At 45.1% G+C, this 27,657-nt stretch overlaps 2 protein-coding genes across 2 annotated transcripts; both read right to left on the bottom strand.

Annotated features, from left to right (window-relative positions):
- Positions 1–422: 422 nt before the first annotated feature.
- LOC135372416 (kunitz-type serine protease inhibitor 2-like) lies at positions 423–26,787 on the bottom strand. The gene is made up of 4 exons (XM_064606035.1): positions 26,771–26,787; positions 19,719–19,794; positions 16,620–16,808; positions 423–617 (listed from the first exon to the last, which is right to left on the bottom strand). Exons 2-4 carry the CDS (start codon positions 19,762–19,764, stop codon positions 604–606), a joined length of 249 nt encoding a protein of 82 aa, XP_064462105.1. The 5' UTR covers positions 19,765–19,794; positions 26,771–26,787; the 3' UTR covers positions 423–603.
- LOC135372408 (uncharacterized) lies at positions 20,828–24,493 on the bottom strand. Its single transcript, XM_064606025.1, has 4 exons — positions 23,573–24,493; positions 23,374–23,516; positions 23,146–23,323; positions 20,828–22,894 (listed from the first exon to the last, which is right to left on the bottom strand). Exons 1-4 carry the CDS (start codon positions 23,735–23,737, stop codon positions 22,217–22,219), a joined length of 1,164 nt encoding a protein of 387 aa, XP_064462095.1. The 5' UTR covers positions 23,738–24,493; the 3' UTR covers positions 20,828–22,216.
- Positions 26,788–27,657: the final 870 nt, after the last annotated feature.

Genomic DNA, 27,657 nt, shown 5'->3' with positions numbered 1-27,657 from the left:
ACCATCGCCTGTTTACATTCCCGTATGCTCCGTAGAGAGGGAGGGAAGTCTTGAAGAACACTGATATCACTTACGTCGGCGATATAGACCGCGTGAACAGCTGCCGTCATAAAAATGGCGGCCCCCATGTCTGTCGAAATGGTTAATTTACGATTATTTAAAATATGGGGCTGTTTTGTGGAAATGAAGGGCGCTTTCAGACACAGTTCGATATGGGCTTCCAGAATATTGTTACAGTTTCAAGAAGTCAAGGTATCTCCGGAGCTGACCTTTAAATCTTTTTGGCACTTGCGTTGACCGCACCAGGCTCAGTTTCAACATTCCGCGATTATCGGGTTATTCCAGGTCATCCCCTAAATGTCATTTCATTGTACTTATGCATCCCACCCCCGAAAAATCTGTTGAGATAAGACACCACAACAGAAATTCCAATGGAAACTTTATTTACAGGTCAACTGATATCCGAAGTAAAACTTATGCACCGGCAAACGGAGTTAGATACAACATTGTCCTAAAAGGGATGGATTGAGGTTTCACTCGTTTATTGCATCTCAAAAAGCAGCAATCCTGGCAACTTCGGTTGACAAACGAGGGTTTGTCGCTTCAACCTCTGGTGCCTGAAAGAAGAAAGAAGAATAAGCATGTTTACATAGGTGCAAAATGACGTACGTTACATGACAACTGATATGCGCAGCCGATATGAAATGCTGCAGACGTTATGGAGTTGCAGTACAGCTTGGGACAAAAGTTCACAGAACACTGTGGTGTCGTATTTGTTGCTCTGCTCAATGATTTTTTTAAATTCTTGTGATACAATGGTTCAGCAGGATGTAAGTATTGCTGGTAAGTATTTCGGCTGTATCGTGAGATTTTATTCGACTACATGCAAAGGGGTTGAAGAAGGTCTTTGCTAAGCGGCATTCTTGGTAGAATTTCTCAATGAATTCAAAAAGTTGCGCGACCCACGCGGTACTGAACTTTATCCACTCATCAATTATTAGTTCCCACATCTAATTGCACTGGCGGCATAGAAGGGAGGGGCAAGGCGTCCCCATCGTTGGTGGTAGCCAAGGTCGTACTGAAGACTGGGAGGTGGTACGTTCGAATCCTTAGACGGACTGTGCTGTCTGAGGTATTCCTTGGATTTTCCGAATGCGTTCCAGGTGAATTCGGCACAGTTCCCTTGAAGTCGGCCCATGACGCACATTAGCCACCCCCACACTCCTTCCTGCTGTCCTCTCTCCATCTGTCCACGTCTGTACGCCGCTCATAGCCACAGTTGCTTCGCGGCGCTAACACGGAACTAAAATATCATTTAATTGCTCACATTTGTTTCAGAATACTCGCACGTTCCCCTTTAGCTATTCATCTTAACAAAGAGCATTACATCGAATGCTGTTTGAGAAGTTGCTACGCTACACGCTTGGTGGCGCTACACTAAGACTGGCCGTGTGAGAGGGGCAGCGTCGTCCAGAAAATTCGATAGCGCGGGCAATGGAGATGGGGAGCGTGCTCCGGACTTCCCAAATCAGCACCGCAAATAACCTCGAGCAATGAGTTTAAATACGACTAGAGCCTCAATCTATCGGTCCGACCCGGCCCGTACCCGACGCCACGGAGGCTTATCCGACCGGAGCCCGACCCGGACGCCGTAAGTCCGGCCAAGGCAGCATCGCAGTTGCAATGGGGCGGACATTGTACACACCAATCAGTGTAAACTACACATACTTGGAACGCGCAAGCGCAGCTTTTGATGCGGTTTGTACTTATAGCAACACGCCGGCGTCGAGTCTAGCGCGCCTGTCCACGGTAGTGCACTGCACTGGCCACATTTTTAGGCCCAGGCCCGGCCTGAACCAGGCCGTTCCTTGATTTACCCACCCGTGCCCTGCCCAAGCCCGAAGGATCCCTAGTTTCTCGGCCCAAGCCCTGCTCGAGCCCGAGAAATTGATAGGATACCTGGCCCAGTGTATCAGGCTGTAAAATTGTAAAAAGGCCGTGGCTATCTAACACTGTGGTAACACAGGCTCGAGACCGACATAAGCCCGGCTATGTACGGGCCGGCCCAAAATGGTCAAACCCGAGCCCAGCTCAAGCCCACAAAAAAGAAGCTTTACCCGGCTCGGTCCGGCCCACGGGCCGGACCTGGCCGGTCTCGGGTTTTCGGATATGCCCGAGCAAATGCAGTGCTCTAGTCCAGAGTGTATGACGCAGGCGAGATCCACAGCGTCGCGAAGTCGAAAATAAGTTGACGCCTATGTTGTAGCGTTTTAGAAGAAAGACGCCGGGAGCACCCAGCTCCATGGTTTCTTTGTTTTCAAAACGTATGTTGAGTATTATATAATGTGAAAGACTGACTCACACAAGCTCGGCCCGACTGCGACCCGAGAACTCTCGGACTGAACCCAAACCCGGCCCGAGCCCGCAGTCAAAAACGGCTTTGAGGCCCGATTTCGGGAGCGCGCCGGGCCGGGCTCTGGCTTTCGGGCATGGCCGTCCCATTGTAGCGCTCTAAGTACGACTACCCCTATCATCGTCACCGTCAATGCATTCCCGTTGCCTTGCTCATTGGAGTCTTCATAGTGCATAATAAATAATAATAATTGGGGGTTTACGTCGGCGAGACAACAGAGATCAGTGCACAATAAAGCTTGAGGAACACAGCCTGGGAATGACGAGACGGACATGAAGGACTCCGCAATCCCTCTACATCCCTTCTGAGGCTGCACCGCAACTTTGTTTGTTAGTTTCCGTCTTTTCTCGGTGTCCTCATTATATATTCATTGCATGTTTTGAGCGCTCTGTGTCGTCTGGTCATTCCCGGGTGTTCCTCAAGGTTTGTTCTGCACTATGAACGTTCACCAGCTGGCCGCAATCCTTTCAGTTCACTTCAATTCACACTTTGCAGCGCCTTTTAGGCAATTCAAGTTTGGTAAATGAATTGAATTAAAACGAAAATGAAATTCTCTCCATTTGAGTCTTGTTTTGGGCGTGGAGACAATATGTACCTTTACATAGACTTACCTGGTGATAATTCACTCTCAGTGCTGGGCGAGTGGTAGTCAGAGAGGTCTGAGGTGAGTTCAGTCATTTTATACTTCGGTGAGCTGTTTTTTTCTTCGCTGTATCAGTGTTGCAAAGACTGGGCCGAATAGTTGCTTATCGCGAGAGCATTACTCTTCACGTTACTGTTTCCGACGCTGTGGAAGTGACCCAACAAGTGTACTTAGCTTAAAGTTACGCGACTATAAAAGTATTTAAGCTCGGGAGAACCTAGTATTTTTTGTCGACGATCAAGCTATTGCGAAATTCGCGACTTCCTAAACTTTCCACGAATAAGAAAAATAATAAAACAAACAATAAGAATCTGCAATGAATGAGTCGCACGAAGTGGGATCGACACACAGAGCCCTATTTATTGGTAGCACTAATACACACACTGTACACTTTGATAACCTTTACACTATTATAGGCACCCATTTCCATCTTTTTTTTTTTCAAAGTCTACTAACACATCACGGAAAAATGACGTCCACGAAACTCGTGAAAACTGACTGTGTTCGGAGTAACTATGGTTAGCCGCCGTTTCAGTCTGTGGATGGAATGCGAAAAGTATGCGATCGAATGCATACGAATGTTATGAGGCTAAAAATATGTATATATATATATATATATATATATATATATATATATGTATATATTTGTTTTTCAGTCCCAGTCCGCAGAAGACAAGTAGAAGCCATGACGCGTGTGATACTCCTCTCTTTCCTCCTCTGAAGAGCATGGGCAAACACAGGTAAGCTCTTAAACGAATATGTTTGATGCCATCGACTGATTTTAGACTGAATATACATTTTCGGAACTTCGTCCACCAGAGCATGGTAGTTTTTTGAGATAGAGAAGAAAAGTAAATGGCGTGCACACATCCGGTGCAGTACAATACGTGCATCACGTAATGATCTATATACGTGCAAGTGTCACAACTCCTTTATCTATTGTCTACATAGAAAACCATTGACAATATTAGAGAGTTTTAGCAAACCAGTTTCGTCTGCACTTTAGTAACGATCCCGCGGCGGACGGATAGGGATAAATTCAGCCATGCTTCTGAACGTTCGGCGATTTCATTGGTGCCCGAATATGGATTTCGAGATATGCGCGCGATAATGCATGGTATCGTGTGCTAAAGCTGTATGGGAAGTAATATTCTAAATTGCTAAAGAATATGCGATATATTTAATATTTGAAGGCGTAAATTAGGAAGCGGACACGTCAGGAAAAAGTGAACATATAGCAGCTTTTAAACTTCATACAGTAGGAAATCTCACAAACAAAAGGCAGAAAACAAAAGCAAAATCATGTCTGATGCCTTCACTTGACCGAAGAGGCGGCCTTGTGCCAGCATTGACTTAGGCGAGATAGTATGGGTGCGGATGTCTGGATCAGACAACCAAATTGACCAAGGTTAGGTTAGGGGTATCGGGCACATTTCGAGGGGCAGACGCAAAGGGAACACCCTGTCACCAAACAGGTGATCTCTGCTGCGTCGCAGATCCGTAGGTCTATCTCTAGCCAACAAGGTCTCTTCCGCTGCCAACAGTTGCGATTCTGAAATTTCAAGAAGAAAAGGTTTTCTTTCGCTCTTTAAAATCCCAGTAAAAGTACCCGTTCAAAAATCAAACCCATGTCCGGTACATCAGCGCGCAAGATGTAGTTAGTGCGCCAAAGTCGGCGTCGAAGAAAATACGAACTTAGACCCAGTGTAGAACAGAATGTACACCCAACGTTACGAGTGGGTTATCAACAAAATGTTGTGTCCTCCGCTGGCAAAAGTGTGCTAAAAGCAGCCTATAAGAGTTCAGGAACAAGCTCAGTGCAAATTTATACAATGTCAGCTCACTGAAACACAAATACAAAACGACTTACTCGCGTCGCATAAACCGCGCTCGTCAGAATGACAGCTGTTTTAGAATGACCGTTATCCAGAGTCCTGTAAAACTTATCTAGATAGAGGCACAAATACATGTACAACACACATTTTCCAAATTGGCGTCGTATCCTAGGGCCTTCCAAGCGGAATCAACCTCGGCGCGCGTAAAAACAAACCAAAGTGGGTAGCAAAAGGACCAAGACCGGTCTTGGAGTGGAGTCGCCGAGCTAGCGCGATGTTCCCGCTGGTACCCACTGCTATGCCCCTGGTCCCAGCCCTGGTCCCCACAGGTCCACTGGCTCTAGGGACGAGCAGAGAGGAGAATGCAGGAACGCTACCCGTCGTCCCTATCCAGCGCCATGTATTGAACACGGAGATCATTTTTTCTCCGGCGCAACCATTGTCATCAGCGCCGGAGCTCACGTGCATAAGCAGGCGTGAAAAAGAACAATTTGTTGCACACGCGGCTTTGCTTCTAGTGTTCTCAGAATGGGAAGGAATCGCAAACACAACGAGTGTGCAATTTGTGGCACATGGAGTCCCACGAAGTGTGACTACAAAAAGGACTATGAAGTATGAGCTAGTCTCGAAAACATATTTTTGATATGAATACAGCTGCAGCTAAAAGCCTTGGTAGAGAAAGGTATGCTTGATGACCAACACACACACACAAAGAACTAGCTCACCTTGAGCGCTTACTTTTTGTGGCAATTAGAAATACTAGAGATGGGACGAATCCAGAATTTTCCGAATCCGAATCCGAAGAAGGTTCTGGAAATCCACGAATCTCATGAATCACGAATCTTTCGAATCCTTTCTTGAAAAAGAGTGAAAGACCCAGGTGAAGAAACACTTCTACTGAAAAATGTTTTGAAGTAGAGTTTGGTATCTTGGTTTAATGAAAATAATATTAAATATTAGTTCACTTTCAGGGTAAAACATACTCATATACTTCTTTATAATGTAATTCATTTAACTTCTTGTTCGTCGACTACAGAAAACACAGAAACTCTCGAATATGAATTCTTTCCATAAAACTACGAAACAATCAATAGCAAAACCATTTTACTTTTCAACTTGTAATGTAAGATTCCTGCCTGCACTCTTTCACTATAGAGCATTGTAAAGAAACAAACAAGAAAACACAGCTGAAAGTTTTAAATTAATGCATATTGTTTTTCTAAAAACACCAGCAATCTCACCCGCTCGGGGTCTAGCCCACAGCTTTTTTTATCAGCTATAACACCTGAAGTGCTCAAGATTACACAACGAGTGCGACATTACTGTCGGTGGCGATGCGATCAGGAACGTTTTAGGCCAATCAGGCTTTCGGCGGACTCCCGAGGCGCCAATTTTCAAAAGAAACAAACAAACGTGGCTGGTGGATTCGAAAGATTCGGTTCGTCTTTTTCAGCACTGGGATTCAGATATCATCTCGAATCCTTACCTAGGATTCGAGGATTCGGTTGGCCCGTCTCTAATAAATATGATGAAAGCTAAAATTTGGAAACACCAATTTTTTTTCATACCCCATGAGTTCACCTAGAAGATAACAGAAGGATCCTAGATGAGATGTCGCTACAATGCAGCACTCAGACGGGACGAAGGGCGGTTAAAACAAGGAGACAAACGTATCTGCAACCGCGTTTTAACCTCCCTTCGTCCCGTCTGAGTGCTGCATTGCAGCGACATGAACTATCACCAAGTCCCCCTCTTCCTCCCTTTGATCCTAGATGAAATCCCAGATTAGAAGCTTATCCCAGAAGGATAACATCCGATGACACTTTACGGATTGTCCACATGCTGCCTGCAGGACGTTCCGAGGACATTTAGGACATTCTGGGAAAGATAAGGACATGATAACACTTTGAGGGCATCCTGAGGACTCTATGAGTCCTTAGGGAGATGAGTGTTACGCAAGTCTCGTGACAGTCTGTCATGAAGTTGGTCCGGGGCGTAGATCATGCTGAGGGCAGGCAAAATATCTAAACATATATCAAGACAAAGGGAGAGATGGAAATATAACCGTACATGTAAATATTGAGTGTTACAGGAGACGGAGCGCACTTGACCATCACGATTCGCGTGGATACCACTGTGAATGTCGTCGTAGCTTCCGTTGCTTCAGTCATCATTCTTGGCTTCCTGCTGTTTTGTTACAGCAGGAAGAGAACAGGGGTAAAATTGTGTTTTAGGTTGGGCTTACAATAACATGACATCATCCATTAGCAATCAGTATCCATCGCCAATGTAACAATGCGGCGTTAAACAATGATTTTAGCTCGCCCTCTCTCTCTCTCGCAAAATTACTTGGTCCCTGGACACATCCAGCCCACCAGCGCCCTGCCCTAAAAGCTCTCCTTACCTTCCTGGAGCTCACGATCGAAGTCGAGCACGGTAGCAATATGGGAGCGGTGACATTGCTTTCAGACACGTGCGCTTGCGATTTCCGCCGCACGTTAAATAACTCCAATTGTGAAAATTATCCGCCGTCCTAAATGCGGCGCGTGTACGATGTCGCCCCACAAGTGTTGGAGGACTCACCTTTACATCGACTGATGATAAAAAGATAAAAAACACTGAAACTATTGTTTATTATCATACAGGTCCTACAAGCTTTCATGGAGTGGACTGCATTTCATCGGGTACGAAAATATTTTCCATAATTATAAATTTTACAAATTCAATACAAATTCTAAATAAATAAACAAGAAATTAATTTTGTACCTAATGGAACGCAGTCCTTTGCACGAAAGCTTGTACGATAATAAACCGTAGTTTCGGTGTTCTTTAAATCTTTTTGTCACTTGCGTTGACCGTACCAGGCTCAGTTTCAACATTCCCCGATTATCGGGTCAGTCCAGCTCATTCCTTAAATGTTATTCCGTTGCCCGTTTAAAGCCTCCATCATCAAGAGGAAAACAAACTAAGTACTTATGCATCCCCCCCCCCCCCGAAAACTCTGTTGAGATAAGACACCACAACAGAAATTCCAATGGAAACTTTATTTACAGGTCAACTGATATCCGAAGTAAAACTTATGCACCGGCAAACTGAGTTAGATACAACATTGTCCTAAAAGGGTTGGATTGAGGTTTCACTCGTTTATTGCATCTCAAAAAGCAGCAATCCTGGCAACTTCGGTTGACAAACGAGGGTTTGTCGCTTCAACCTCTGGTGCCTGAAAGGGCAAAGAAGAATAAGCACGTTTACATAGGTGCAAAATGACGTACGTTACATGACAACCGATATGTGCAGCCGATATGAAATGCTGCAGACGTTATGGAGTTGCAGTACAGCTTGGGACAAAAGTTCACAGAACACTGTGGTGTCGTATTTGTTGCTCTGCTCAGTGATTTTTTTAAATTCTTGTGATACAATGGTTCAGCAGGATGTAAGTATTGCTGCTAAGTATTTCGGCTGTATCGTGAGATTTTATTCGACTACATGCAAAGGGGTTGAAGAAGGTCTTTGCTAAGCGGCATTCTTGGTAGAATTTCTCAATGAATTCAAAAAGTTGCGCGACCCACGCGGTACTGAACTTTATCCACTCATCAATTATTAGTTCCCACATCTAATTGCACTGGCGGCATAGAAGGGAGGGGCAAGGCGTCCCCATCGTTGGTGGTAGCCAAGGTCGTACTGAAGACTGGGAGGTGGTACGTTCGAATCCTTAGACGGACTGTGCTGTCTGAGGTATTCCTTGGATTTTCCGAATACGTTCCAGGTGAATTCGGCACAGTTCCCTTGAAGTCGGCCCATGACGCACATTAGCCACCCCCACACTCCTTCCTGCTGTCCTCTCTCCATCTGTCCACGTCTGTACGCCGCTCATAGCCACAGTTGCTTCGCGGCGCTAACACGGAACTAAAATATCATTTAATTGCTCACATTTGTTTCAGAATACTCGCACGTTCCCCTTTAGCTATTCATCTTAACAAAGAGCATTACATCGAATGCTGTTTGAGAAGTTGCTACGTTACACGCTTGGTGGCGCTACACTAAGACTGGCCGTGTGAGAGGGGCAGCGTCGTCCAGAAAATTCGATAGCGCGGGCAATGGAGATGGGAAGCGTGCTCCGGACTTCCCAAATCAGCACCGCAAATAACCTCGAGCAATGAGTTTAAATGCGACTAGAGCCTCAATCTATCGGTCCGACCCGGCCCGTACCCGACGCCACGGAGGCTTATCCGACCGGAGCCCGACCCGGACGCCGTAACTCCGGCCGAGGCAGCATCGCAGTTGCAATGGGGCGGACACTGTACACACCAATCAGTGTAAACTACACATACTTGGAACGCGCAAGCGCAGCTTTTGATGCGGTTTGTACTTCTAGCAACACGCGCGCGTCGAGTCTAGCGCGCCTGTCCACGGTAGTGCACTGCACTGGCCACATTTTTAGGCCCAGGCCCGGCCTGAACCAGGCCGTTCCTTGATTTACCCACCCGTGCCCTGCCCAAGCCCGAAGGATCCCGAGTTTCTCGGCCCAAGCCCTGCTCGAGCCCGAGAAATTGATAGGATACCCGGCCCAGTGTATCAGGCTGTAAAATTGTAAAAAGGCCGTGGCTATATAACAGTGTGTTAACACAGGCTCGAGACCGACATAAGCCCGGCTATGTACGGGCCGGCCCAAAATGGTCAAACCCGAGCCCAGCTCAAGCCCACAAAAAAGAAGCTTTACCCGGCTCGGTCCGGCCCACGGGCCGGACCTGGCCGGTCTCGGGTTTTCGGATATGCCCGAGCAAATGCAGTGCTCTAGTCCAGGGTGCATGACGCAGCCGAGATCCACAGCGTGGCGAAGGCGAGAATAAGTTGACGCCTATGTTGTAGCGTTTTAGAAGAAAGACATCGGGAGCACCCAGCTCCATGGTTTCTTTGTTTTCAAAACGTATGTTGAGTATTATATAATGTGAAAGACTGACTCACACAAGCTCGGCCCGACTGCGACCCGAGAACTCTCGGACTGAACCCAAACCCGGCCCGAGCCCGCAGTCAAAAACGGCTTTGAGGTCCGATTTCGGGAGCGGGCCGGGATCTGGCTTTCGGGCATGGCCGTCCCTTTGTAGCGCTCTAAGTACGACTACCCCTATCATCGTCACCGTCAATGCATTCCCGTTGCCTTGCTCATGGAGTCTTCATAGTGCATAATAAATAATAATAATTGGGGGTTTACGTCGCGAGACAACAGAGATCAGTGCACAATAAAGCTTGAGGAACACAGCCTGGGAATGACGAGACGGACATGAAGGACTCCGCAATCCCTCTACATCCCTTCCGAGGCTGCACCGCAACTTTGTTTGTTAGTTTCCGTCTTTTCTCGGTGTCCTCATTAAATATTCATTGCATGTTTTGAGCGCTCTGTGTCGTCTGGTCATTCCCGGGTGTTCCTCAAGGTTTGTTCTGCACTATGAACGTTCACCAGCTGGCCGCAATCCTTTCAGTTCACTTCAATTCACACTTTGCAGCGCCTTTTAGGCAATTCAAGTTTAGTAAATGAATTGAATTAAAACGAAAATGAAATTCTCTCCATTTGAGTCTTGTTCCATCCCGGTATGCTATGCCCCTTATGAAAATTTATTTTTCCTTTCTGCAGACTTCTTGTGGACTTCTTGTTCCCTGTCTTGACAGTGTGTTGACTTTGCGTTCTTGTTGATGGAGCCAACAGGAATTGCCATTGACATCATTTTTACAATCTCTTGAACTACCTTATGTGTACCTTCTGTGGACAAGGTATATAGATGTCGCTGTTGACAGTTTGTGGACTTTCTATGCGTCTATAGTAGCAAGTACTTATAGTAGCAAGTACTTATTTCAACCGTTTTTTTACATAAATTCCGTACTATTAATTACCGCATTATTGGACAGTAATGTCCACAGAGGTCGACCTCAAGGGGGCACCGAGCATCCCATGGGGGGGGGGGGGTATACAGGGTGTCCCAGAAAACGTGTCATTGAATTATAATAAAAAAAACTACGCCACCTAGAATCATGCGGTCAAGAGCATTTGATCTTACTAGGTTTTCGCCACCTCCTAATGGGAATGTCATGTACTCCAAGTTTAATTATGTAAATCTTTGCGAACTCAAATCGGAAATTTGCCAAGTAAAGGTCTCTTTTTTACCCCACCAATATGAAGAGCGTGCCGAATTCACTCAAATTCATGATAATTCACAGTGATATTCATGAGCTATCCCATCGGAAAAAATAGCCGAATATCGTGCTTCTCGGAGCACCGGACCTTAGCGCGCGATGACTTCTTGAGCGCAATCGCTCTCAGTGCGACGAAAGGAGGCTCCAAAGCCAGCCCACAGAGTGATAGGAGAAAAAGTAACAGTTCCTAAAATTGGGAGAGGGAAAACATTATCCCAGCGAAAGTCGTACGTGATAAGCCGTGTCTGTTTTATCTCTTTCTGCGGTGTCGGGGAGGGCTGGGTTTCCAACCTCCTTTCGTCGGACTGACAAAGATTGCGCTGAAAAATTCATCGTGCGCTATTCTGTGCGACTTCCGTAGAGCATGATGTTCGGCTATTTTTTCTGATGGGATGGCTCCTGAATATCCCTGTGAATTATCATTAATTTGACGAAATTAGACACGCTCTTCACATTGGTGGGGTAAAAAAGTGACCTTTACTAGGCAAATTTCCGACTTAAGCTCGCAAAAAATTACATAATTAAACTTACGTTACACGACATTCCCATGAGGAGGTGGCAAAAACCCAGTAAGGACAAATGCCATTGACCGCGTGACTCTAGGTGGTGTAGTTTTTTTATTATAATTCAATTACACGTTTTCTGGGACGCCCTGTATGTATATAGAGTTATACTGCTCTATTCATTCGGAGACAAGCTGGGTAATATCAGCAATTTCTGAGTGTGTTGTAAAAAACCATGTGGGATGTACACCAGGTCCGTGCTATCGGCTCTCTAAACAAAGCGGTATTTGGATCTGACCTTATAATTAAATGTAGCAGCTTCAACGCAACTTTGCCACCTTTTAACTACATTATTAAAACACTAAATACATTTTTGATGGCTTTGAAAAAACGGTTCCTCGTATTGTTTATACTTCAGTTCAGTACACAATATATTTCCAACTTATACGACCACATGAGGATCATGCGACAGGTTTGCTGCACATTTTGATTCTGCGCCTCCGTGCCTCGCCCTCTCCTCATCACGAAGGAGCCATCGCCATTAGCATCATCGGAGTGTCGTTGGGACGGTTGCAACATGTTTCAGTTGTCTCAGGCTTTCAGCGTTCACTCGTCAATTACAGAACAAAGGAGGATATGATTTTGCGTCGTAAGAGGTAAGCAGTGTGACAGAAGTGCCATGTGTCATCAAGCTTCACTTATATTCACACGATGACTGTTGTGTTGTAGGCTTTTTCTGTTCGCTTCGAGCAGCGGCTGCGGTCTTGCGTCCCGTTAGGTAAGTGTACAAGTATCAGTTCGTGGCCGGTGTTGGTTCTGCTAATTTCATTATCGTTTTTGCAGGCCATGAAAGAACAAAGGAGGATATCATTTTGCGTCGTAAGGGTTAAGCTGTGTGATAGAAGTGTGTGGTCAAGCTTCACTTGTATTCATACCATGACTGTTGCGCTGTAGGGTTTTGTATGCCTCGAGCGGCGGCAGCAGTTTTGCGTCCCCTCAGGTAAGTGTACAAGTATCAGTCCGTGGCTGGTGTTGATTGTGAACCAAATTTGTTGTTGCTATGACCATTCTACTCGGTTTTACTCACTTGTGTTTGAACATTACTAATTTGCGATTGAACGCCCTATTCAAACACATTTCTCTCCAGCGCTTCAGAGACATCGCTTTCGACGAAATTCAGTGAATTTTGAAGTCCACCGTGATCGTGGGTCACCAGAAGAACTCAGACCACAACCCGTCATTGACTGTCTATTGTGCGACGCGACACCAGTCCTCCTCAGGTACCCGCGGACGCGGCTGCAGAGTATGTACCACTGCGCCCATACACCATGTTGCAAGCCCATTGGCCTAGACTGTGCGCTCGCTCCAATTGGTCGAGAACGTTTTGAAATCGCATTTTGTAGCGCGCATGTGCGTACAGCGTCTCGGCCGTTTCAGCATAGTTTCGAAATAGCATGGCCGGCATGTCGTCCTCCTGTGTTCGGTGGTGTCAATCGACAGAACAGTTTGTAGAAATATGTTCGCGGGTTTATTAGTTCGTCCTTGTGAGTCTACGCGTGTTGTGCTGTTTCTGGACACAACTGTTATCCCACGAACAATTTGTCAACTGCGGTACCGGAATGCTTCATGAGTTGGAGCGTGAAGAACAAGTTCGAGCGCCGTTGGACTTCGAGGACTGTCAACAAAGACTGGATTACGTGCCACACAAGCGGTTTTCGCTTGGTTATAATGGATGCACCGCAGGCAGCGAAAGATGTTCACCATGAAATGGTACGCACTCATGAGACTGGCTCGGTATTAGGAGTTGAACTGTGTGTTCGTTTTGCTTCATGTTCGAACTTTGTCCCAGTGTGTCAGCAACGCAGTGGGCTTTGTACGCACAGTGCACCCATGTATCAGATCTTTGAATTAGTGATTTTTTCAAATAAATCTTTATTTTACTCCAAAATCGCTTTAGTTATTTTGAATACCGAGTAACGGCGGCAGGCCTGGAATCCAGTAGAAGTCGATGGTAGCCAGGACCGACGGAAAAGCCAGCCGGACATGGAGGCTCCAGATTGGCCGACTGGTTGTGCGTAATATCCACCACGTCGCAATTTCATTGGTCGTGTGCCCAGTGTTGTGTGAATTATCTCAAACTATGGGCTCTATGGGGAGCTGTTGGAGCCTGGCGACACTGTGTGGCATAAAGCATGCGTACGTGTGGAATACTTCGTGACTGTGTGCGCGGGATGTTTTGTATGATTGTGTCGACACTGGAAACCACTTTCAAGGTATGCATTTTCGGAATAAAATAGATACATATATAGTTTTGCAGTACTTCATTTCGTGTATTTTATGCGTGTTGCGATTGAGTGAACAATAGAACGGAGAAATTCAACATCGCTCAAGTCACAGAAAGTCCACAAAAAGTATTCACATCATACGGGGATGACGTTAATCGGACTTCAGTAAATCATGTATCTTCCTCGATTAAGAAGAAGATACCGAGTGCCTCACGTAACGGTCGCCAAGCCTTTTAAAAAAGAACGAAGGTACACTCAGAGAAAAATCTATACCTTTAGAGGTATAGATCGCCTGCTCAATAAAACTTAGCCCTTCTTATGTATTATTTTATACCCCGCTTACAGGTATAAAAAATAGTCCTCAAAGGACTATATGCCATACCTTTAGGGGTGCAGCTCTATACCCCTGCGAGGGTCTGCACGAGTATACCATCATGGTATTAAATCACACCTAGGCATAGGCATTTTAGAGGAGGGAACTCACATTTGGAGGGAAGAAAAGTTTTTGACATACACACACACACACACATACTACAAACACGCAAACGCATATGGTTGTGAAGTAGAAAGCAAAGCTCGTGCACATTGCTCCCCACGTAAATCATCCCGAAATAAAGTTGTTGCTTTCCCCATGTAAAAAAAAAAAAGAGAATATGGAGTTAAAGACGAAAGAAAATTTTCAGGGAGCAAGATCGCTCTGCGCAGTCATCAAATGTGCATCGCGATGTATTATGTGCATTGCGAGATAGACATTTACAGAGCAACAAATACTAATATACTGGTGGCGACTTGACAAACAGTGGCGCAGCCCTCGTCTGGTACGCAATCCTAGGGGTGAGGACATCTCGATTCAACATTTTAGCAATACAGGTATTATGCTGCCATAAACTAACCATGTGGATTCAGATAGTACTGTACTGATGTCTGTGTTTCTTAATTAACTATCTGTTTAACTTAGCTGATACCGTCTCAAGAAAAAATAATTATGATGTGATACAGCACGTTGCGGAAGTAAAGGTATAAAAAACAGAAGGTAAAAGCAGCCTCATCTATACCGTGAAGGGCATAGCCTTCCTGGTACCGGATATAAACGCGTGGTGATGAGGTATAAATATGGTACGTTAGTCCTCCTTTATACCTCTTTCATACCCTTGAAAAGGCTTGGAGGTATAAATAGGAAATTCCTACCTCTTCTATACCCTCCAAAGGTATACATCTAAAGCAGAAGCTATAAATGAGGTATAAGAGCACATTATTATACCTTATTTACACCTTTTTTTCTAACAATGTAGTTTCGTGGGTGACGCCGACTCATTGATAGCTGAGTCAGAACAAAGTCAACAGAGAAATTGAGATCACATATAACAAGACTTACACATGAAGGTCACACGAAATTTGTGTAAAGTATACGGAGAGTCTGCAGAAAGACCTGTTACCTTCCTGTGAATAATTGTCAACAAGACTTAAAGTTCCATAAGTCAACATAAAATCAATATGTCATGAAAGAAGTTAACGATGAAAGATGAAAGTCACTGAAAAGGTTAGCCAGCTGTAGAAGTCGAACCCACATCTTCTGGATTGCCGGTCCAGGGATCTACCAATTGAGCTAAGCTAAGACGCCTTCTCAACGACTTTAGGGGTGCGTCATCTGAAGGGACAAACCAGCCACACTCTCTCACTCATCCTCCTTTCACTGTTACATTTTTGCTCACTCATACACACATTCATACGACGGGATCGACGCAGGCGGCAACTGTTGAACATGAGAGAAGGGTGTTCTGAGGCTGGAACAACATAGAAGGGACAAATACATACAAAGCCTCAATTTGCCTAAGAAATTAACGATGAAAGAAGATGAAAGAAGAAAGTCACTGAAAAGGTTAGCCAGCTGTAGGAGTCGAACCCACATCTTCTGGATTGCCGGTCCAGGGCTCTACCAATTGAGCTAAGCTAACACGCCTTCTGAACGACTTTGAGGGTGCGTCATCTGAAGGGACAAACCAGCCATGCGTGTGTATGCGTGTGTATGTATCTGTCCCTTCTATGTTGTTCCAGCCTCAAAACATCAGTTCTCTCATGTTCAACAGTTGCCGCCTGCGTCGATCCCGTCGTATGAATGTGTGTATGAGTGAGCAAAAATGTAAGAGTGAAAGGAGGATGAGTGAGAGAGAGTGGCTGGTTTGTCCCTTCAGATGGGGCACCCTGAAAGTCGTTGAGAAGGCGTGTTAGCTTAGCTCAATTGGTAGAGCCCTGGACCGGCAATCCAGAAGATGTGGGTTCGACTCCTACAGCTGGCTAACCTTTTCAGTGACTTTCTTTCATCGTTAATTTCTTAGGCAAATTGAGGCTTTGTATGTATTTGTCCCTTCTATGTTGTTCCAGCCTCAGAACATCAGTTCTCTCGTGTTCAATATGTCATCCCCATATCATCGTCATCATATATTTCTCTCTCTCTCTCTCAATATGTCAGGTGAACACAAGGCTAATAGGAAGTCTACTGAATGTCTGTGCTCTCTGTTGACTAAGTTCTGTAGAATGGAGACAAAAGGTCAACAGCCATTTTTGTAAGGGCTGTAATACCGAAAACTGGGGTAGTCGGTGTCTATTAGTCATGGCATCGTCAGTGCAAATATAACAAAGACCCAGACAGACGGGGGCAACGCTGGACCCTGTCTCTCTCGGTCCATGTTATATGTGCGTGTGATTACGTCGTGATTGTCATTGACGATCGATGGCAGGTGCTGTACATACCTGAACAAGCAACCAAACACTCAGTGAGTGACCTGAAGTTGTTTGCGTTGCCATCACAACCACCGTATATGAACTTTCGGCAAGTGCCAGCAGCCTGACTGTAGTGGAACCTTGTGATGTCAGCCTCACACAGTCCATGTTTTGGTGGAAGCAGGCAGGATTGCCGAAGTGGAATTGCCGCGTATGATTCTGGGAAGATTGAGAGCGATTGTTACACTGGGCGAAATCGTCGTTCAGTACTCCAAACACCGTGGGGAGAACAGAGTAGAGAAGGGCAAGAAAGGGTGTGCACCCTTTCCTCACACATTGGAGTAGCGCGCCGTGTATCTTCGTTCTGGGAAGTTTGTAAAACTCTTATTCAGGTAATTGCATTGACTTGCAGGCAGCTGCATGGATATTGAAGCCGAACGACAGAGCACCGACCTTCAAGCAAAAAACAGCGACACGCTAGTAACCTTTACTTGTCTAACATCGCACGAGGGACGTCAGTAACAGTATAGTCACTCTTAGTGCATCGTATACGCTATCGCCTTTGCATACGTAAGGGATAGCGCGGTGGATCTGCGCAATGCGCGAAGCCCTCTTTAGGTTTTGCGCGTGTGCAGAACCACCACGCTATCCCTCACGTACGCAAAGAGCGATAGCGTACGATGCAGGCTAATTCGACCACGCAAGGAACCTGACCATCTCCAATTCTTTTTGAAAAAATATATTCTTCAGGGGACGGGAAATGATGAAAAATGTGCCTATATTTAAGCCTCAAAAATTCAGCCATTTTCTAGGAAGAGGGGGAGAAAGAAGCTGATGGGAATGTGGCCCAGTCGTGTCGGGCTACTTTGAGGGCTTCTCAACTGAGAACTATGCGGTTTTAAAAGCCACAATTTTTTTCACCTGTTCACTACTACAGCAGTCCGAAACGACTGGGTCACATTTCGACCAGTTTCTTTATTCCCCTCTTCCTCGAAAATGGAACCCCTCCTCCTTTTTGCGTTTTCTTGCGACTTTGCTATTTTTTTACGAACAAAGTTTCAGTTACAAATGGGTAGGAAGAAGAGAGTGTGTTGTCCATGTAGTAGTGAGAAGGTGAAAAAAAAATTTGCTCTTAGAACCACATAGTTCTCAATTGAGAAGCCCTCAAAGTAGTCCGAAACGACTGGGTCATATTTCGACCAGTTTCTTTCTCCCCCTCTTCCTCGAAAATGGCTGAAGGTTGGGGCTTAAATGTAGGCGGATTTTTCATCATTTTCCGGGTCCTGAACAATATATTTTTTCAAAAAATTGGAGATGGTCAGGTTCCTTGGTTGGTCTCGAAATTCGCTGGAATTAGCCCGCAGTAAAACTCCCTAATAACATTTTTACGTTGCGAATGCCTTCCACGCTGGCAGTTTCACAATATGGGAGACTCAGAGATTATGAGAGTTGTCCGTCATTTGGCTTTACTGGTTATGCGTTTGTGTAAACCAGGGTTGCGGAATAGGATCACCCATTCCATTCCACTTCCATTCCGAGGAATGAAGATTTGTGATAATTCCATTCGTTTCAATTCCTCGGAATGAAAAGGTATGGTCAATTCCCGCTCCTGGAATGGCTTGGCAACCCCATTCCATTCCTTTAATTCCACCAATAAAAGAATTAGGACCAGTAACCGTCCTAGCTAGTCCAGCAGCGCTATAGAGGAGATTGACATTACCCAGCACGGAAAAAGCACAAAGACAAGGTTATCTCGCCCTCTTCCTCTCCTCCTCCTCCTCTTCATTGGCATCATCATTACAGGAGTTTTCTACAGAAGTAACTGGTGCAAGTCATGTGGGGTCGCGGGCCTCACACTAGTGAAGTCAAAATCTCCATTTTATTTTTCTTAAAACCAAACCAAACCATCGCCCTTGACCGTGTGGCACCCAGACCATTATATTCCGCAGCGCCTCATTCCATTCCCATTCCATTCCAATTCCATTCCGGGCTCTGATGATTCCTGAATCATTCCAACCCCGCAACCCTGGTGTAAACTATGGAAAACTCATCTTTCCCACTAAAATGCTTTGGTCCGGATGTCATGGTTGTCGACGTTTGTTCCGTACTGTGGTTAGTGTGTTGGCTGTGGCGTTCTATTGCTGGGCGTCCTGCCTTCCGATGAGGCACCATGTTCATCGATGTAGTGCGTCTCTGCTGACTTCGTAGCGAACTATGCTGACAGTCGCATTCCGGTACAGGAAGAAATGTCCCACTCCCCCCTCCATTTACGAGAAGAGGCTTTGAACATTTTCTGATATTATCAAGCAATGTTCCAACTTGATTAGCTGTGTTAATGCATACGCTTGGCATGACCAGCTAAGACCACCTGCTACCTAGCTAACTGATGCGCTAACGAACGTTGTTCCAATGAAGTTGATGATGATGTTGTTTATGATGATGATGAATTCTGTTTAAGGGCGCATAAGCAACTATGGCCCTTGATGCGCTAAATAAATTGCTCAAGCAGTATAGATCATGGCCCAATATTAGAATTCCGGCCCAATATTGGTGCGAGATTGGACCAATATCGGCCGGTATTGCAAATATTGCGCCAAAATGTTTTGCTGCTTGGGTTTCTTTTTTTTTTTAGATAGAGACAACCAAAAACCAAGGGGATCCTGTGGGATATCGTAAACACGACATCTTTTCCTGTGTTAGGTAGACGGTAAATTTCGACTACCACTTCGCATCTGGCCTTTATTTCTGCAAAAGGGAATATGAAGATGGACCAAAAGCCTGGAGACATGTTTCTTTAATAGTATGAAGTACACAATGAAGTAGAAACACTGGCTTGCACAAGAAGCCGTTTTAAACCCCGTTTCATTTTCGTGTGCTGATGATGACGCCCGAATAGGTGTTGAAACGTTCACGCATTTCTTTTTACTTTTTACTGCTTATGCAATCCAGTGTTTACTTCATACTATTAAAGAAAACGGAATATGAAGGGAAACCCCCAAAATGTGACCCTGCGTGTGAGCCTGCTCGAAACAAGGAATAATTGTATGACACTTACGGTTGAGACAGCGCGTATTTGAAATATCGAAATAGAACCTATAGCGCGTATTAAGTCTTACAAATAAGTCTTACCGGTGGCAGTGGCCAACGCAAGGATGATAACCATGGCCTTCTGCATCTTGATTTGTGGCTGGAAGTAACGGCCTATCTAGTGTTTAGAAATAAATAACCCACAATCAGCAAGGCATCTCCATAAAGAACACTAATAGCGTCCTCGATAAACTTGCTCAGGAATTGCCCCGAAACCACCGTGGTGCGTGACGCTCTACACTGGCGGTGCCCTGAGCGGAGGCATTATCGAACATGAAACTACACTGCACTGGTGGATCTGGTGGATAATAGCGTGCGCCGCCTAGTGATCTGTGGTCGTTGTGGCTCGTAGGCTGCGCGACCCGTAGTGAGCGGCACCTGGAGGCCTGACTCTTTTGCGGGTCGTTTAAACAGATGATCACGAGTTCCTTGACTGACAGCGACCGAAAGTGCGACAACTGTGCTCAACTATGAATACAGTCGACGTTGTCGTCAACGGAAAAACACGTCGGTTAATGATGACACCGAATGAAATACAGGAATTACTGTTAGGTGAGCGTAGAGCGTGTGCGTCCGTAGAGTTGTGTCCGCACTTGGCTTACACGTCCGCTATAACTTTTTTGCTGCGAAATAGATCCAGTGAAGCTGCAGGCTTTGCAGTCCAAATTGTTCTCCGACGACTTCTCTGTAGCTGCTGGACCTTCAGTACCCCTGGGCGTAGCAGATTCGTCGCCTTCCCACGGTTAGTATAGACACGGAAGCTTCAACACCGACTTCACCATGGTCATTTTCGGATAAAACGCAATTGATACCTGACAAATGGCCCTGCACTCCACCGCGTTAGTTAGGTCGTGCAACCCATTTTGTAATGTGTACAAATCAGCACTAATGGGTTTTGGGGGTGCAGTATGAATGATTTCATTTCAGAGTCCGATCCCTCCCAAACTTGCTACCTGAATTTGTACGGATTTAGGTTATACCTCGTTATTCAATTTTCACCCCCCTCCCCGCCCCCACCACTATCGTGAAAAACTTTCCCAAAAACTTCAGGCTTTAATGTTGACCACAGTAACAATTGTGTGAAGCACTACAAATTACACTATACATGATGGCCTATACTCGAGGGATGATATCGTATGAGGTTTCTTGATATGAAGTGCATGTCGATAAGTTTCTTTTTTTCCTGCATGCAGGTGATGAAAGCAGTAGCTGCTCTAAGGTCCAGAATTCCAGCTCCAGTCATCAGAACTTGCAGGCACAGCGAGAGCCTGCAGCACTTGTCCGTGGCCAAAATGAGTGGAGTGACGGTGAAACCAAGTTCATGCTAGATAAATATGAGAGGTACCTTGGGCAAGTGGGGCCCATGAAAGCATTTAAAAACAAAAAAGCTATGTGGGAAACCATCTCATGCGACATTGAACATGAGCTTGGCACTAGAAAGTCTGCAGAGCAGTGTCAGAATAGATTTAAAACAATAAAGAAGAGACGTACTGAGAGGCGAAATCATAACCGGTCGTCAGGTGCAGATGCTGTTCCGGTCCCCTATGATGAAGAGTTCAGGAATATTCAAGCACTTGATGACAGTCTCGAGCCTGAAGTTCTGAGGGGACCGGGGCGTGTCGTATATAAGCCTTCCTCCCAGTCAAATGAGAGCCAATCGAGTGGGGAGGCACCACGACCAAAAAAACAAAAGACAGATTCAATACCAGCAGTTCTGTGGAAAATCCATGTTGACAAAGAAGACCAGAAAGAGCGATGACACAAGGAGAAAATGGAACTTCTTCGCAGTCTTCTGGCTTCACGAAGTGAGTCAGATGTACAGTAAAAGCAGTAATTTTTGGCCTGTGCAATACCAGACAGTACCTGAATAAATTATTCATGTTTTGGAGGCAGTTTTCATGCTGGTTTTATTAGCCACAGTGTATAATTTGTCCCAATTTCTAGGAAATTACTAGCATAGAAATTTCCCCAGTATCACTGATGTAACAGGGTAAATTTATTGCCTTTTCACACACATTTATTTTCAACATACAGTGAGCTCCCCCCAAAAGTTGGGGTGGGAATAGACATATTTAGGGAGTGACACTTGCAGCTTAAATGCCTTGCTATTTTCAGATCTGTAACTCGGGGAGAAATTGGGCGCCAGTTGTGCCTTGGGTGTTATTGGGGGATTTTGTTTCTCCTCTTTTGTATTAGGCCCTTTCCTAATCTTTCTCCTTTTCTTAATTTTTTGGGGGGTGACCTAGCTGCACTAACCCCGATGGTGTAGTCAAGTGCTGACACACATGGGTGTATTTCTGAGAAAGCAAGTGACCAATTTTTGCATGTGTTAGGCGTGGCGACCTTTGTTCATCTTCATTGGAAACGTCACTTGAGGTTTTCATAGTGAAGTGAATTTGGGAAGAAATCTGTCTTTGTTCGAATTGGTCGGAGGTCAGTTCAGTGGAGTGGGGATAATCGGGCGGGACCGGGTTTAATCTGAAAAAGTCACCCCCTATATTTACAGAAAGTAAAAATAACACATACGTACAGTACAGCAGCTACAGGTGGTGAAATGCATATAAGTACTCAGATATCCTCTTCCTTTTTTCCTCACCAAGCTTCCTGAGTAGTCTGTCCCTACGTGACACATCTGTGGTGCAGGTTTCGGTGACCCCTGGCATGGGTACATTACAGCACCCTTCCACAGTCTCATCTTCTATTGTGACATCCCCCCCATCCACACACAAGTTGTGCAACACACAGCACGCAAGGATAAACTGTGTGGCCTTAGGAACAGTCCACATCTCCAAGAGCAGTAGCTGCCTGAATCTGTTCTTCAAGAGCCCAAATGCATGCTCTATTCTTACGCGTGTCTGGCTCAGGCACAGGTTGAAATTGAGCTGCTGGGGTGTCAGGTTGCCATAGTCTCTATAGGGTGTCAGAATGTATTCCCTCAGAGCGTACGCCGCATCACCTAATATGTGGTACTTGTCGGCACAGATGCGGGCAAGCTCGTCCACGATAAAGGAACGTCTGAATGCTTCTGCATCATGTGTCTTTCCTGTGTGCCCAAGAAATACATCAAGAAACTTACAATCACTGTCACAAATCGCTTGAAGACCGTACGACTTCTTGTCGTGCCTGTTTGTGTATGTTGAAGCAATCTTGTGCACTGGGCATCTCGTCTCTATGTAGGTGCCATCCACACACCCCAACACATGTGGGAAACCTGAAATCTGAAGAAGAGTTCATTTATTAGTATATCAATTACACATCTACCACTGGCATCATACTGTAAAAAGAAAAAAAAAAAGGTGTTGTCATTACCCAGCTCCCTAAAGATATCGCGCAGACAACTCCGAAACGACATATCTCGTGTGAATAAAAAAAGAAAAAATTAAACGGGAACAAACTGCAATTGGGCTTGATCATATGAAGTCCAGGCACAGAGGGTACCATCAGAGCAGAAACCTTGCTTGCCACCTGCCTTTTCAAACTTTTCACTGCATGCTGCTTTCTCTTCTCCTGTCACAGGAAAGCGTATAACTTCTTTGCTGATGCTTTCAAAAAAGCATGCCACACGCTCGATGATGTCGTGGATCGTGCTTTCCGCCATGCCGAAAACAAGAGCCACAGCCCGTTCGCTCGATTTGTTTCCTGCAAACCTGAAGCAATTTTGTGTTTTTATAGCGCAATTTTGGTTGGAGTACCATACCAGAGAAACGACAGCACATGTTCTTCTGCAGTCTTCGGAGCGAAAGGGCCACGGCCAGATCCTTGTTGAAAGTACGGAGATTTCTCGTAATCAGCAACGACCTTGTAGCACACTGTTCGGGTCACACGAAAGTGTTTTCGGAACTAAAAACAACATCGCCGAACTGCGTTAAACCTCTGTTGACTTCGCAGTAGCTTACCTCCGTATCGCTGAAATTCCTAACAACAGATTCCACAAAGTCGGTCACTTTAGCTCGTGTCCCACGAAGCACCACCGCGAGTTCATCTTCACTGTCAGACGAACTGCTAGACAGAAATTCCACAATAGCTGCGGCAAGTCGAACAGAACTCCGATCGAAAGCCATGCTGACGATTGCTGTCTGCTGCTGCTTGCACGGCTACACCTGGCTACTTACCACTTCCGCCTTCCTCCGTGCTTCCGGCAATCGCGATGCTTCTTGGGATTGCACTCTGGCGCTCGGCCGATTTTCTCGGTGTGAGTTCGGGGCAACTCAGTGTTGCACTGAACGGGTGCACTCCTTTAATCGAGGACGTTCAGTGCGCACCAGTGCAGTTTATCGAGGATGGCAAGCCGCACCAGGTCGCACCGGGGCGCACCGGTGCAGTTTATCGAGGACGCTATAAGTATAACCGCCGCTGGATGACGGCGACATGGACAGGGCACTTTTATCGCATTGCATTGGTATTGCATTGTAAGAGAGGAATAGCTGTGAGGGATACCAGACCAAACCAGGTCGAAGATGGAATGACGATAGACGATGAACCACTGCACTTTCAATAAAGATTTATTTTAGACTGCCTTTTGTTCTGATACACGAGTACAATAGTTTTGCTAAGCATGTGGAATATCAAGTTGCATCATTTCGTGTATGACCGGTACATCCCAAAAATATGTGAGCTTTCTATGAATAATAAATGGAAGCTCTATTTTTACACAATTGTCACACAACTTCTGCATCTGTGTGACACCTTCGAATAGCAATTCCCCGTCGTCTCTACAAGTCTTCAAGATTTCAGGTTTTTTTTTCAAACAGAGCTTCACACATGCACTAGCTGCGTCAAGTGATCTCTAAGCGTGCTTTTTTTTGAAAAAAAAAAAACTAAAATTTTGAACATCTGTAAAGACGACGGGGAATTGCTCTTTTAAGAAGCCACACAGATATAGAAGTCGGATGACATTTGTGGAAGTAGAGCTTCCATCTATTATTCAGAGAATGTTCACAAATCTTTCGAGGCTACCGGTCACACATGTAGTGATGCAACTTCATATTCCACATGCTTATCAAAACTATTGTACTCGTATTTAAGGAAAGAGGTCGTCGAAAATGCAGTTCCTCATCGTATATCGTCATTCTGTCTTCATCCTGGTTTCGTCAGGGTTCCCTCACTGACATTTTACATTGGGAATGTCCTACCAACAAGCCCAGGTCCTTACACTCTCTTCGGTATTGCATTGCACGTGATTCCGTAAGTCGTAACCCAGACGGGGGGAACACCGCAGAGCAATATTATTCTGCGCTTTTCCTTCCAGAATCAAGGAAGGGTTCAGAGAAGAGAGCTCAGTATAGAAGCCATCAATGAAATCAATATGCACAACACAAGCTAGGCAGACACCGTATAGCGTGCTGGCTTCGTTTTAATTAGCCTTTTAATTCGACTTTAGGGGCCAGGAGGGAGTCTTTCTTACACAATTTTTGTTGCGATATTATAATAATATCTCTTTCGAGTGGATTATGTGGCAATTCGCTACTTACCATTTTAACGCGTGTTTAGCGCAATATTAATTTGCATAGACTATAGGAAACACTGACTAATACCGTGTAAGTTACCAATCTTTCTCACATTCCTTCAACAACAACAACAGCTTCATTTCGGTTCCCATCCGTTCAGCTGTCCGAACTTGACAACAACAACAACAATAAATGATGACGATGAGATGGGGTGTTCCATCGCGGTGGTGCGGTACCCTACCCCATTGCACGGGAACATTCTGTGAAAATGATGAAGGAAGCATGAAAACACAAGAACTTGAATTAATAGTGTATGTAACCTATATTGCGGTTATAATAATCAGTTCATGCCTCATATATGAATTCGGACAGAAAGAATTCCGAGAAACCCTGAAACGAAAATTCGCTTCCGATAAAATAGCTGGTTTGATAAAACGGCTGGTTGCAGCTTTGTTGTGTATTTTCGTCTAATTCGTTTAACCATGTTCGGGCTTGTTTCATAAGGGAAAGTTCACTTCGCTCGCCATGTCAGAAGATGTTGAAGTAAGGCAACTCAATTGCCAAAAACTCCAAATTCTATTGAGTGCATTTATTCCAGGAAAGGTTGCCACTTTATGTAGATATCTGTTCAACGAATGAGAACTCAGAGAATCCCTCTCGCGTTGGAAGCACATTTATGGAAAGTTTATTTCCTTTACAACAACATCCTCGTGATATAAATCACTAGGGTCACGATGCGCAACTTTTGGATAATCCACAACGCGCAGTGAATGCATCACGTTCCCGTGATTCGTCGGGAGCTCCATTGCGATAACCAATCGCGGAGTTTATTTGGAACCGCAGCCTACCAAAACGTTTTTCCCGTAGCGCCTCGTGACATTTCGAGTGTGCCAGACAAAAAAGACACAAAACGAGCGGGCACCGAACGCTGCTTTCGGTTTAGGACCCGGACCCAGGCGCATCTACACGCATAAAGTGTATTTTATTCCAATCATAATAAATACTTCGATAAATAGTTAACTACTCAATATAATGGCTACGAGTTGAAATCTCTTCTGTTCAGCGATGCGGCACGCATGCAAGAAGAGATGATGAGCAAATGGAAAATTTCAGCGATGCAGCGTTCGTTAAAAACGTTTATTTCTTGGATGGCGTTGAAGAGCTCATCAAAATGGTTCGTTGCGTTACCTTTGTCTGACTGTGACAGCCAGGTCGACATATGTAACTGGGAAAATGTTGGTGTACCCTTCCAAAGGGCTGATAAGGCAATCCCGTTAGCCTCAAACTGGTATACCTCGTTGGCAATATCATCTGTAAACCCACTTAATAATAGACGATGGATGCGTTGGTGAGAATTCTGTGCCATTTTAGATCGCTGACTATGGCACATCTTCAAACGTTCGTTGAATGTGTACAGGGAACAGACTGTAAAACAATGTCACGTACAGAAAGGTAGTTCCAAAAGTTAGGTTAGGAGCATCTGCATCGGAAGGAATTTTAGTCTCTGACGTATTTGATTGACAGCATTGATTTGACAGCATTGATAACGGCCGGTCAACATTTCCGTCTTTTACACAGGCAACACCTTAGAGGCGCCAACGTGCCCGAGTATGGAGTGTACGAAACGGGACAGAAATATGTACTCACAAACGAGTTGTGTGGAGTGGAAGTGATAGAAGCTCAAGTGTTCTGAGATTCTTTTTATAGTACGCTCGATTAGGGATATTCCTGGAAAAGCCTGCTTCCGAAGATAAGAGCTGGTCTGTGATGTATTTCGTTCGAGAAAAAACCCGCACGCGATAGCAGCCGAATTCGCAGAACACTTGATGTGACTCACCCCCATTGTTATAAATCTGCATAGATCTTATTGGTATCACTTTCACAAAAGCAGGGGGTGTAAAATGGGAATCAATGTGGCATGGACAATTTCATTTGCCCCGAAAGGTCGATTCACAAACCACTAAACCTGATGCAGGCAAAGTTGAGACACCGGAATAGTCAATGCGAATCCGCATCAGAGAAAAATTTACGAGGCTTCTCCGAAGTACATATGCTAAACACAGACTATTTTGGGATTAGAAATGAATGAGTGAAAAAAAAAAAAAAAGAAGAAGAAAGCAGACAGACTTTTCGAATAATATGACTTTTTAAATATTCTCAAATATCAGCTTATTTTTGCTTTCCACGCAAGACAGCGTTGATCAGGCACGGCATAACAGTGGTTATTTTATAGGAAACACAAGGGGCCAGTAAATGCTACCGTAGTGGAGTCCACACATGGAGCCACCGCGCATTATGGCCAGGGCCGGAGAGAGAAATTGCACCTTTAGGATGTCTATTTTTCATTTACTTCTTCCTGCGTAGTTGGGATGCTACACATATATGGCATGCTGATGCTGTCTGTCGAGAGAGCTCTCCTCGTTTACTCAGTAGCATCACATGCTGTTGTCGCTTTGTCTGTGGCGCTTAGCAAACGCATTGTTTATTGTCTGAATCTAGGAGGGAGACAAATGGGAGCCGGTCCCGCATATAAT

This window comes from Ornithodoros turicata, chromosome 1 (genome assembly GCF_037126465.1).
Source record: "Ornithodoros turicata isolate Travis chromosome 1, ASM3712646v1, whole genome shotgun sequence".
Taxonomy (NCBI): domain Eukaryota; kingdom Metazoa; phylum Arthropoda; class Arachnida; order Ixodida; family Argasidae; genus Ornithodoros; species Ornithodoros turicata.
Note: the sequence above shows the minus strand (reverse complement) of the source record. Positions and strands in the feature narration are given on the sequence as shown.

Excerpts from the sequence above, each read along its gene's own strand:
- LOC135372408 (XM_064606025.1), bottom strand. The coding sequence starts at position 23,737 with ATGGCTTTCGATCGGAGTTCTGTTCGACTTGCCGCAGCTATTGTGGAA. Across the intron at positions 23,324-23,373 it reads CATGTGCTGTCGTTTCTCTG|GTTTGCAGGAAACAAATCGA; the intron begins GTATGGTACTCC and ends AAATTGCTTCAG. Across the intron at positions 22,895-23,145 it reads GCAGTGAAAAGTTTGAAAAG|ATTTCAGGTTTCCCACATGT; the intron begins GCAGGTGGCAAG and ends ACTCTTCTTCAG.
- LOC135372416 (XM_064606035.1), bottom strand. The coding sequence starts at position 19,764 with ATGCAGAAGGCCATGGTTATCATCCTTGCGTTGGCCACTGCCACCG. Across the intron at positions 16,809-19,718 it reads TGCGTTGGCCACTGCCACCG|AATCATACGCGGCAATTCCA; the intron begins GTAAGACTTATT and ends CAATCTTCCCAG.